Here is a 12,177-nt window from a genome sequence, read left to right as displayed (position 1 = left end):
TGATAGTTCAGGGGAGAATCCAAAAATGTTTTGTTTGTTTCCTGCTCTTGATGATACATTTGTGTAGCTCATTGCTTTATAGAATCCCACTCTAATGCAGGCTATTACTGTTCAGATTTTAATGTTACAAATTATATTTTCCCTAAAGAATAACAAAAAAGGGTAGTAAAAACCTGGTTAGCTTACAAAAGTCATGCCAACCCTCTCTTCATAGACACACTTTTTGCTTACTTTATATTTTAACATATGTAATGTTCTTTTAGACTCCAGGATGACCACAGAAATCTGAGCGAGTGGTTGACTAGTCAAGAAGAGAAATGGAAAGAAATGGAAAAGTCAGGAGAGAAAATTGAGCTATTTTGCGAAGCTGTAGCTAGAAAGAGGTAGAGCTGATCTTGTATGAATATATTTTCTGCTGACACGGTTTCTTACGTGGTGTTGTGACTGCTATAAACTTTCAGTGATGTTTGCAATTTACAGGGAACAGTTTGAATCTCTGGCCCAGTTGAACAGGTCTTTGAAGGAATATGGGCTTACTGAAGAAGAAGAAATAATAATGGAATCGACACATTTGACTGATAGATTCCAAACATTTTTGAGACAATTATGTGAAATTGATGAAGAGGATAAGTTACCTCCTACAGAAGACCAGCACTTTAATGTTCTTGCGCATGATATAATTCACTGGATAGCAGGGATTAAAGAGTCCCTTATGGTTTTGAATTCATCTGAAGGCAAAATGCCACTTGAGGAAAGAATCCAAAAAATAAAGGTATAACTATGAAAACTAAATTTCAAAGGTCAGGGTGAACTCTAATTTTTAAAAGATTTAGAGGAAAACTGCAAAGATTTGTTTCTTAATGGAAAATAGGATTACTGTGGAATGGCTGAAGGCATTCAGATAACTGAGCTTAAAAGACAGAATGGCTGTGATGGATCTAAAATTATTTCCAAGCAGACAGAAGAGAGAAGGTATATCCTCTCTTTGTAAGAGCAGTGCCTGCGGAGCTGTGGCAGTGGGAGTTTGCTAGGATGTAAAAAGAATATATATCAGTACAGAGAGGCATCAGCATAGTCACGGGCAGGGCTGGAGAGGAACGCTTCTTCACAGCGAATATGTGTGGTTCATAAAGGTTATTAGGTGCTGAGGGGGTGGCAGAGGGCAAGGAAGTCTCAAGCTCCTCCCGGCCCCCTTTTAATCTAAGGGGATAGACATTGTTAGTTAAAAATGCAGGGGACAGACGCTCATGTGCTTAAAAGGAACCTGGAAGGATTGAAATTACGTTAATCAAAGCATTGTTACAGGAAGAAATGGTTCTGCATAGTGAGCTGTAAGTGTTGGTGAGGTTTACTGAAGTAATTGGGATTATATGTGAAAGGTTTTCCAGGGGAGATGAATCTGGAGTGGCGTTTCCAATTAGGGAGGAACTTGATTGTTTAGAGCAAAGGAGGGAAAGAGAAGAACAGGGAATGGGAATTATGTTGTCGCTGAGGGACAAGAGTTGACAAAGGGCAATGCATTTTCCTCTGGGAAGCCCTAAGTCTCATCTTGAGTGTATAAAAATGTTGTGTTCGGTTGTTACCCTAACTCTCTATCAATAAATAATGGAGTGGTTAGGAAGAAGGATTTTCCAGGGTCTTTTGGGCATCCGTCTTATTTGAAGGCAGTTGAAAATCAGGAGGGGAGCAGGAATACAATGAGATCAACCTGAAAAATATTTGTTGAGAACCAGTTCTGTATCATGTGAAGGAGATAGCATTGTCTTTGGGGCATATATAAAAATGAAAAGGTAATTTTGAAATCTCAGCAGTTAGAATCTAAATATAGTGTATATAAATCAAAAGATATCATATGTACTTTCCCTAAGTAATGCAAATGAGATTCTAAGATCTTTTTTATTTAATTCAGGAAATCATTTTACTAAAGCCTGAAGGGGACGCTAAAATACAGACCATCATGAGTCAGGCTGAGGGCAGCAAGGCTCCGTTGGCTCCAAAGACCCTTACTGATATCAAGAACCAGTGGGACAACACAGTCCATTTAGCCAACACATATCTAAGGTAAAGGGCAATGCCATCACTTATTCATGGCTTTTCATCGCACCGTGAAGCCATAACAAGTATGTTTTGTCTGCCTCCTGGATTTGGATATAATATCTCTTGGAGAGAAAGTCAGTAATGTCAGGGGCATCCACAATGTCAGAGGCAGAAATGAAGATGAATAGTTCTCTGGATCAGATAGAAAATACCCTGTCATAACTGTGGTAGTGTTCACTTTAGCTGGTTCATCAACCCATGGAGTTCTTGGTAACAAATTAGCATTGTCTATCATTCCACCTTCACCACTCTGCTTCTTACCAAAACCCCCTACCCCCAGACAATTTCAGTGTCTTTATGGTATTACTGTAGAATAATTATGCTTTTAAATATATATTCTAAGAGATTCTTAAATGTGTAAACGTAAATGTTGCCTGAATTCAGTGGACATAAGTCTGGTGAAAATTTTTAATTAATATCACATCTTAAATGATACATTTACTATTTAGTGGAAATATGAATTTTGTATTTTTTCTAGGAAGACAGATCAAAACTAAATTTAAGTTATAGAAAGTATAAACTAGTTAGTTGGCCAATATACTGAATGATTATTTATTTTACCTATATGAGAAAGAAGAATATAAGATAATTGTATTTAAGCATAATAAAAACTGTAATGGTTTGGAATCTAAATTATTAAGTGTTTATTCTCAGGTCAAATTATGTAAAAAAAATATTTTTTTTTAAGTAAAACTACAAATAATTTCTATCTTGATTTCTGAGCTAAACTTAGTGCTATTTAGAATGTCATTAATGCCAAAAGAGTCTTTGGGAATAATTTATGTTAGTGTTATTTTAATGCTTTTTATTATAATGTATATTGTACTATAATATGCAAAAAGCATTCCAATTTGCTAAGAGTCATTTCCTTTCTAACATATTTGTTCAACTTAGCCATCAAGAAAAGCTTCTACTAGAAGGAGAGAAGTATTTGCAAAGTAAGGAGGATCTGAGATTAATGCTCACAGAACTAAAAAAGAAACAGGAAGTGGGCTTTGCTCTGCAACATGGTTTGCAGGAGAAGAAAGCTCAGTTAAAAATTTATAAGAAATTCCTCCAGAAAGCACAAGATTTGACATCCTTGCTAAAAGAGTTAAAATCTCAAGGAAGTTACCTCTTAGAGTGCACTAAAAATCCCAACTTCAGTGAAAAGCCTTGGCTGGAAATAAAGCATCTACACGAAAGTCTTCTCCAACAGCTACAGGTGAAATGGTCAAAATAAAATTTCAAATGATTGTCATAACTATGTCATATTTGTATATGGAACCATTTTTTGTTCTTTTGGTAAATCAAAAACTTTTAACATTTAATTTGTCATTTTTAGATACAAATACTAACTCCTCGATGCATCAGTTTTGCTAGAGGAATCCAGTGCCTATTGTTTGATGATGATGTTATTTTTTTCTCATCCAAGTTCTCCTTTTCAGGGGTTGAAAGGGTTACGATTTTTTTTTTTTTAAAGATTTTATTTATTTATTTGAGACAGAGAATGAGATAGAGCATGAGAGGGTCAGAGGGAGAAGCAGACTCCCTGCCGAGCAGGGAGCCCGATGTGGGACTCGATCCAGGGACTCCAGGATCATGACCTGAGCCGAAGGCAGTCGCTTAACCAACTGAGCCACCCAGGCGCCCAGGGTTACAATTTTTTTAAAAAGATTTATTTATTTATTTGAGAGAGAGAGAGAGAGCGCGCACAAACCTTCACAGGGGGCCGGGGGAGGGGCAGAGGGATAGAATCTCAAGCAGACTCCACAATGAGCAGGGACCCTGATGCTGGGCTCCATCTCATGACCCTGAGATCATGAGCTGAGCCAAAACCAAGAGTTGGACACTTGGTTAACCGACTGAGCCACCCATGCTCCCCTAGGATTTTTTAATGTATCTCTCTGAAAGTGATGGTGTCAAAGTGATCCATGCATCTACCTATCCATACATTTGTCCATCATCTATCCATTGTAATGGTTTACAGTTGACCCTTAAACAAAGTGTGGGGCTAGGGGTGCTGAGGTCCCCCCCAGTTGAAAATTTGTGTATAACTTTTGACTTTGGGAAAATTTAACTGCTATTAGCCTACTGGTGACCAGGAAGCCTTACAAATAATATAAACAGTCAATTAACACATATTTTTATGTTATATGTATTATACATTGTATTCTTACAATAAAATAAGCTAGAGGAAAGAAAATGTTAAGAAAATTGTAAGAGGAGGGACTCCTGGGTGGCTCAGTCGGTTAAGTGTCTGCCTTTGGCTCGGGTCATGATCCCTGGGTCCTGCAATCGAGTCCCACATCGTGCTCCTTGCTCAGCGGGGAGCCTGCTTCTCTCTCTCTCTCATAAATAAATAAAATCTTAAAAAAAATCATAAGAGGAAATGCATTTACAGTACTGCACTATAAAAGATCTGTGCATAATTGGATCCAGATAGTTCAAACCCCTGCTGTTCAAGGATCAGCTGTACATTCATTATTCTGTATAAACCTCATCAGTTTCTCTCTCTTGAATGATCTGCAGTAAAAGAGTTAAGAGATAAATGTCAGCTTGCCACGAGGGAGTGTATTCTCATAAGAGAATTGTCTATAATTTGCATCCTGGAAGTTAGATTCAATGTAAGGATCATGTGGATAAGAAATCCTGTTTATACAGACTGCAGGAGATGTGCAGAGATAAAGAGATACCCACTGGACTCTAAGTTGTTGAGTTTAATAATTACTACTTTTCTGATCAGGTGTGGCCGCCTTATTTTCTTATTTCAGGAAGAGAACTTGAAGGTGGGTTCGCTCTTTAGTTAGGATTACTTTTTCCTAACACACAGTGTTGGAATTTAATTCTTAGGAAAGGAATCTGAAGTTACGCTGATCTCATATAGTCTCATTTCCAACTGTGGGTATTTGGTTTTACTGAGAAGGATAATTAAGGGAGCTGCTTCATTATAGATGTTTGTGATTTGATTATATAATTTGAAGCATTTATGTTTTGTAAACCTCTTGAGAAATAAATTGTCCTCAGGAATGAAATGAAGGCAAAGAAGCATGGAGGGAAACAAATGTGATTTCAATAAGCCATTTTCAGGGGGGAGGAGGAGATTTTACATTGAAATATCTCAACTACTGAAAACTTCACTTAAGAACTCTGGACACTTTATGGCCCTATTCCTATTTCAAGAGGAAACCTCATGAAACAAGTGTTATGAACAATTTAATTATTTTCTGAGTGAGAAAATTCAGAGACATAGTTGGTGAATTGTCAATGGTTTTATTTTTAGGATTCCGTGCAAAAATTGGAAGGTCATGTTCAAGAACACCACTCATACCAGCTTTGTGTCATAGACCTGAATGCCGCATTGGACGATATCTCCAAGGAATTTGCCAGTTTTTCTGATAAGCCTGTGGATCAAATAGCAGTTGAGGAAAAACTGCAGAAACTGCAGGTATTAAACAGTGTCCAGACATCATGGACATTAAAACAGAATCAATATTGGGGCGCCTGGGTGGCTCAGTCGTTAAGCGTCTGCCTTCGGCTCAGGTCATGATCCCAGGGTCCTGGGATTGAGCCCTGCATCGGGCTCCCTGCTGGGCTGGAATCCTGCTTCTCCCTCTCCCACTCCCCCTGCTTGTGTTCCCTCTCTCGCTGTGTCTCTCTGTCAAAGAAAGAAATAAAATCTTAAAAAAAAAAACCAAACAGAATCAATATTAATTACAATGAACAAATCAGTGTCTTTGATCAGAAATCCAGTTACTCTTCAGGTAACTAAGATAATTAAGATTCTGACTAGTCATGGAAAATGGGAATGTTCTTTTTTAGTGACCACATCCATTTATAATTTGAACATTTCCGTGCACTCCAGACCCTCAGAGACCATTCTACCCATGACCAGTCTGTACCTCCTGGAGATCTTTGATTCAAAGATCGAAGTGATTCCAGGAGATACTGGGAAGTCAAAGAATGTACCTGATACCACAGGACCAGGGGGAAATGCTTCAGTTTTGCATTCTTTATCGGGGTAGACGGGAATTGTATAATTTTTACCTTACTGCTTTTCGTACTCATGGTCTAAATTAGAGCTCTCTCCAGATGTAGGGCTTCCAAAATCCTCTCCCTCACTCCAACAGCACCTAGCCTCTTGCAGTGAGGATCACAGCTCTTGATCCACATCCTCAAAACACATCCCTTGGATTCTCACTCTTTGCTTAGCCAACAGTAAGCAGGCCTGGGAGGTGTCTTCTAGAAGAGAACAAAGTAAAGCATTTTCTCATCTACTTCCTTGGCAGCTCCTTAATTGGAGATTTCATGGGGTGAGACTCAGAACAGCACTGCTGGCCTGAGTGTGGGAATTCTTCATCTCTTTCTCTTTTTTTTAAGTTTTTAAATTTATTTAAGTAATCTCTACACCCCATGCGGGGCTCGAATGCCCACATGCATGCTCTTCCGACAGAGCAGGCCAGATGCCCCCTCATCTCTTTCTTTTAGGGACCTGGGAATCAAGCAAGCCCTCTCATCCATGGCCTGACATTGTGAGAGGCTACCTCCCTTTTTAACAGCAATCATTTGACAGATGTTGAGGGCTCATCATGTCCAAGGCACTGTTTGGGTGCCATGGATGACTAAGAAAAGTGTTAGGTAGGAGGCCAGCTCAGGCTTCTCCAGAAAAATTAACATAGAACCTCTGTTATAGGTAGAAGGAATCTCAGAGGCCATCAAGTTCAGATCCCTCATTTTATATGTGATAAGCTGGGTTCTGGAGAGAAAAGGGACTTACAAGATCACCTGGGTGAAATGACAGGATAGGGGCTACGGCTCAGGTCTTCTGACCCCACTAGACATCTCTACTTGGATGTCGTACGCTTACTTGTTGTTCAGCGTGTCCAGAAAATAACTCATCAACTTCCTTTTCTCCATCTCCCAGCTCCACACCAGTAGGCCTGCTTTTTCTTCTGGGTTCTCTGGCTCTGAATATTTCTACCATCTCTCCGGACTTCAAGTCAGAAACCTGTTATATCCATCCTTTCCCAGACTCCTCAATCTAGTCAGACACTAAGTACTGTCTCTTTCATGTCTGGAATATCTCTACAATTTGTTCCTTCCCCAAGACCCTCCATTATTGCCTCTTCAGAGCAGGCGCTCCCCTCACACACCCCTGCATTGACTTCCGAATGGGCTGTCTGCCTGTACTTGCCACCCTCTCCGTGACGACGTCCCTGTGGCTGCACCCGGGTCGTTCTAAAATGCAGTCTGGAACTCCCTTCTTCCAGCTTAATATGTGTCAGTGACCTGTGCAGATTTGTTAGCATAGATCTTTTCACATTCTATTACAATCGTCTGTTTACTTCTGTGTCTCTCTCACTAGACTATGGGAACCTGGCTCCACTGTGTTTTCTTCATCTATGTAACTTTGAAACCTGTTGTAGTAGGGGCGCCTGGCTGGCTCACTTGGTGGCGCATGTGACTCTTGATCTCGGGGTTGTGAGTTTGAGCCCCACATTGGGTATGGAAATTACTTAGAAAATTTTTAAAAATTAAAAAAAAAAAACCTATCATAATATTTGCTGCTAGTTGAATGAATAAATGAATACTGTGTAGTCTATTAGGATGATGACTGATAAATACTCTATAGTTCACCTCCTAACTTTAAGGCTTATTCTGTTTCAACAGTAACATCAGTAGCTACTCTAGTACCTCAAATTCCTTTTGAGTCTTGAGTTCTCAAATCAGCCTGATTTGTTCATACATTATGTAAATATTGATTGAATTCTTGCTATATTTCAGATATTGCATTAGATAGATTGATTTAAGCTTTACTCTGAATTGTAAATATTAATACTAGATTCATGTGGGTATATTCTAAATGATTCTTTTATTTTCAATGCTTTGCACAAAGTAGGCACTTACTATTTAGTATTTTGATTGTGTAAAAAGGCTGTATCTTGAACAAAATACATACTTAACAAGTATGTGTTGCTTGCCTCCTACGTCCCAGGAACTGTGTTGTGAGAATTTTCTTTGCTGTTTCTTATAAATTTCTAGTGTCTTATAAAATCTATTGGAGATTTTGATCTGGGATGGCACATTAGTTTAAATTTTGCCCAAAGTTTCTTCTTTGTGATATGAATTGGTAAATTTTTTATACTTTCCACTAGTGGAGCAGAATACTCTGTGATTTACAAAAGTCAATTAACTATTGTGAATTGAACGGAGGTACTTTTTGTGACAATCTTTTCTCCACTTACAGGAACTAGAGAATAGACTCCATTTACAAGATGGCACATTAGAGAAGATTTTAGCTTTAGCAAAATCCATCAAGCAAAATACATCTTCAGTGGGACAGAAGATTATTAAAGATGATATAAAATCACTTAAGTGTAAACAAAAGGATTTGGAAAACAGACTTGAATCTGCTAAGCAGGAGACAGAAAATTATCTCAATAGCATTCTCAAATCAAAACGCTCAAAAGAACAGAAAGAAAAGTTTACTCTGCCAGGCAGAGAGAAGGAGGTCACTTCTGATGTGCAGGAGTCCACTCAGGACTCAGCTGCACTGGAAAAGTTTGCGGAAGACCGGGAAATAAACAAGGTAAGTGCTTGTGATTGCGTCTCTAAGACATCGCATCTGAGAATGAAGAGGTGTTGGGCTCTGAAAAGAGGGTGGTGAATCAAGCCTTCTGATTTCATAATTAAACCCTCAATGTGCTGGCTTTTTATGATGCCCACTTGTAAAAAGAGGCCTTAGAAAACTAAACTGTCCAAGATTTAAGTGGTGAAATATGACTGTTTAGTCTGTTAAAATGTCAGTCATCAGTTTAGGTTGATTATTCTCTCTGATATGTAATCAGATACAGTTTCTTGGGTCAAGAGCACAAAGGCAAATTAGAAAAGGCAAAAGAAAAGAAAGTGTGTTCTACCCATTTTCTGAGAAAAAAAATCCCAAGAGTCCTATTTTTTTTTTTTTTTTGGCCGATTTTATAATGAAATCAGAGACTGTTTGAAAGGATAGGTTCCTTTCTTTTTCTTCTCATGTTAACCCTGTACTGCAAATGCATTTTTAAATGTTGTCAGATCATTTGGTGTGAGAACATCAGCATTCAGGCTCCAAATTTTCCCTGGGGTGAAGAAAGAAGAATGTTGTTTTGTTTTCATTCTGACCAACCAGATGGGTACATTTTCTTATGGCTCTTAAAGTTCTTTTTCACAGGTTAGAGATGGAAATGGAAAAGGCACAAAGAACTATCCAGTAAACCGCATTTGAAAGGGTCTTTTTCTTTTTTTTTTTTTTAAAGATTTTATTTATTTATTTCAGAGAGAGAGAATGAGAGAGAGCACATGAGAGGGGGGAGGGGCAGAGGGAGAAGCAGACTCCCTGCCGAGCAGGGAGCCTGACGTGGGACTCGATCCCGGGACTCCAGGATCATGACCTGAGCCGAAGGCAGTCACTTAACCAACTGAGCTACCCAGGCGCCCGAAAGGGTCTTTTTCTTTTATTTTTTCTTTTTTATTTTTTTTAAAAGATTTTATTTATTTATTTGACAGAGAAAGACACAGCAAGAGAGGGAACACAAACGGGGAGTGGGAGAGGGAGAAGCAGACTCCCTGCCGAGCAGGGAGCCCGATGCGGGACTCGATCCTGGGACTCCAGGATCATGACCTGAGCCTAAGGCAGTCGCTTAACCAACGGAGCCACCCAGGCGCCCAGGGTCTTTTTCTTAGGCAGCCTCTCACATTCCAGGGTCCAGTGGGACAATAGCAAAGGCTAGACCATTCAGGGGTGAGTTCTCATCAGCTTTTTATGGAGTACGTGATCAACAGCAATGAAAAGAACGTGCATTTCTGTTGTCTTCTTAAAACAGAATGCATGGGGGTGCCTGGGTGACTCAATCAGTTAAGCATCTAACTTTGGCTCAGGTCATGGCCTCTGGGTCCTGGGATCGATCCCAGTGTTGGGCTCCCCCGCTCAGCAGGGAGTCTGCTTCTCCCTTTCTCTCTGCCCGTCCCCCTGCTCGTGCTCTCTTTTTTTCTCTCCCTCTCTCTCTCTCTCAAATAAATAAGTAAAATCTTAAAAAACAAAACAGAAATGCGTAGAAGATTATAGGAACCAGGTAGCGTTCTCTAGAAATGTGTAAAACCAGGTTAAGCGCCAATGGAGCATCTGTCTGGCCATGAGGAGACTTATAAATCCCACAAGCGGTGTTAGATATAGCTAAGGAAAATGTCTTAAAGAATGAAGGGCCCATGCATGTGACTCCTGAGCTGTCTGTATAAAAGAAACTTAACAGTATTAAACAGCAGTAGATAAGTAAAAAAAGAAAAAAATACCTGAGTGCTTTCTATCCTAATACATGACGTTGCTAAAGGGAGTTGCTTAATAACTTTTAAAATTAGCTTCCCAGACCCATTTTGGCTCTGAGCCCCCAAAATTCAATAGAGTATATTGAAAACTAAATAAAGATCATAACCCAATAATAAGAGTTTTTATAATTTATTAAGCTTTTACTTGATCTTGAATGATGATTTATTTATAATTTATGATACTTCATTAAAATAATTTTTTCCGTTGAATCATGTAAGACAAATATATTGTGATACAATTTTTATTTAATTTGTGATGCTTCTGTAATCATCAGAAGACTCATGTGTTTGTGAAGGAGGAGATAAGCTGCTTTATAGCTAAAAAAATGATAGAGGTCCTTAAGTCTTCAAATAATTTTTACAGGTCTGGGGTAGGGGCAGGTGGTTTAAATCTCTAGCAGTATTTTATTATGACTTTTTACTCTTTTGTGACATGATCTTTTTTTTTTCTTTCTGCATCTGTGCTTTTATTTTCTCTACTCTAAGTACTAGCTGTATTTACTTTTTTCTATTTAATATTATACTATGTAAGACCAAGAACAATTTGAACGTTGAACAGCTAGTAAAAGTGATCCAAACATGCATAGACTAGACACGATTAAGACGCAAGTGTAAAGACTTCAGCAGGAGGTTCTAGTAACATTAAAGCACAATTTACTGAACCATACATCTGGTTATAGTCTGAAGAGTGACAGTGAAAATAAGCACTTAATTCATTAAGAATATTTATTGAGCCTTAATTCATTAAGAATATTTATTGAGCCTTAATTCATTAAGAATATTTACTGAGCCTGGGTGGCTCAGTCGTTAAGCGTCTGCCTCCGGCTCAGGTCATGATCCCAGGGTCCTGGGATCGAGCCCCACATCCGGCTCCCTGCTCAGCGGGAAGCCTGCTTCTCCCTCTCCCGCTCCCCCTGCTTGTATTCCCTTTCTTGCTGTCTCTCTATCTGTCAAATAAATAAATAAAATATTTAAAATACATATATATATTTATTGAGGCCTCTTTTGTGCTTGTCATTCTGCTAGAATATGGGCATCTATTATCATGGTTTAAAATCTAACATTATGGGCACTTGGGTGGCTCAGTCGGTTAAGCGTCTGCCTTTGGCTGAAGTCATGATCCCAGTGTCCTGGCATGGAGTCCCAAGTCAGGCTCCCTGCTCAGCGGGGAGTCTGCTTCTCCTTGCCCCTCCCCCCTGCTTGTGCACTCCCTTGCTCGCTTGCTTTCTCTCTCAAATAAATAAATAAAATCTTTAAAAAAAATTTAAAAATCTAACACTAATTAAATATCTAATTAATGGGCATTTCACATGCCTTGTTTGACTCTAGAGGGGCTTTTATCAGATTATTTAAAATCACCTCCAGAAGAATTTTTAGGAAGTTTTTATTTTCTTCTACTTTTTTCTTTAGTAAATTTCATTTGATTTTAGAGTTTTGTTGAAAGTATGATTGCACTTTTCAAAAACTGCCATTATAGCATGTATATATTTCAATCCATTGCCAGGAATTTCATTTTAGATTAAATTTAGGCGATAACTTAGATCTGGACCTTTGGCTGACTTTTTCTTTAATAACAAAATATTAAGGCAAACCTGGAGGCAAAAGAAATTACAGCATGTAGACTGAAGGATATAGGTGCTTATGATCCAATATCATACTAGATATTTTTATAGAAGTGAATTTCTAAGAGTTTTTAAACATGAAAAGGCAGAACTGCCTTCCACCTCCCCTTCCTATATGGGT

General features: G+C 38.7%; 1 protein-coding gene across 8 annotated transcripts in view; it reads left to right on the top strand.

Moving 5' to 3' along the window:
- Nucleotides 1–12,177, top strand: part of SYNE2 (spectrin repeat containing nuclear envelope protein 2) — a 325,741-nt gene that overhangs the window by 150,962 nt on the left and 162,602 nt on the right. For all 8 annotated transcript variants that reach the window (XM_034992810.1, XM_034992812.1, XM_034992813.1 and 5 more), the window contains 6 exons: nucleotides 264–383; nucleotides 481–772; nucleotides 1,910–2,061; nucleotides 2,992–3,301; nucleotides 5,360–5,524; nucleotides 8,324–8,665. In XM_034992810.1, coding sequence (XP_034848701.1) covers nucleotides 264–383; nucleotides 481–772; nucleotides 1,910–2,061; nucleotides 2,992–3,301; nucleotides 5,360–5,524; nucleotides 8,324–8,665 — 1,381 coding nt within the window. The remainder of the gene's footprint in view (nucleotides 1–263; nucleotides 384–480; nucleotides 773–1,909; nucleotides 2,062–2,991; nucleotides 3,302–5,359; nucleotides 5,525–8,323; nucleotides 8,666–12,177) is intronic.

This window comes from Mirounga leonina, unplaced genomic scaffold, assembly GCF_011800145.1.
Source record: "Mirounga leonina isolate KUSES-001 unplaced genomic scaffold, KU_Mleo_1.0 Mir_82, whole genome shotgun sequence".
Lineage (NCBI taxonomy): Eukaryota > Metazoa > Chordata > Mammalia > Carnivora > Phocidae > Mirounga > Mirounga leonina.
The sequence above is the reverse complement of the archived record's forward strand: the minus strand, read 5'-3'. Positions and strand labels throughout refer to the sequence as shown.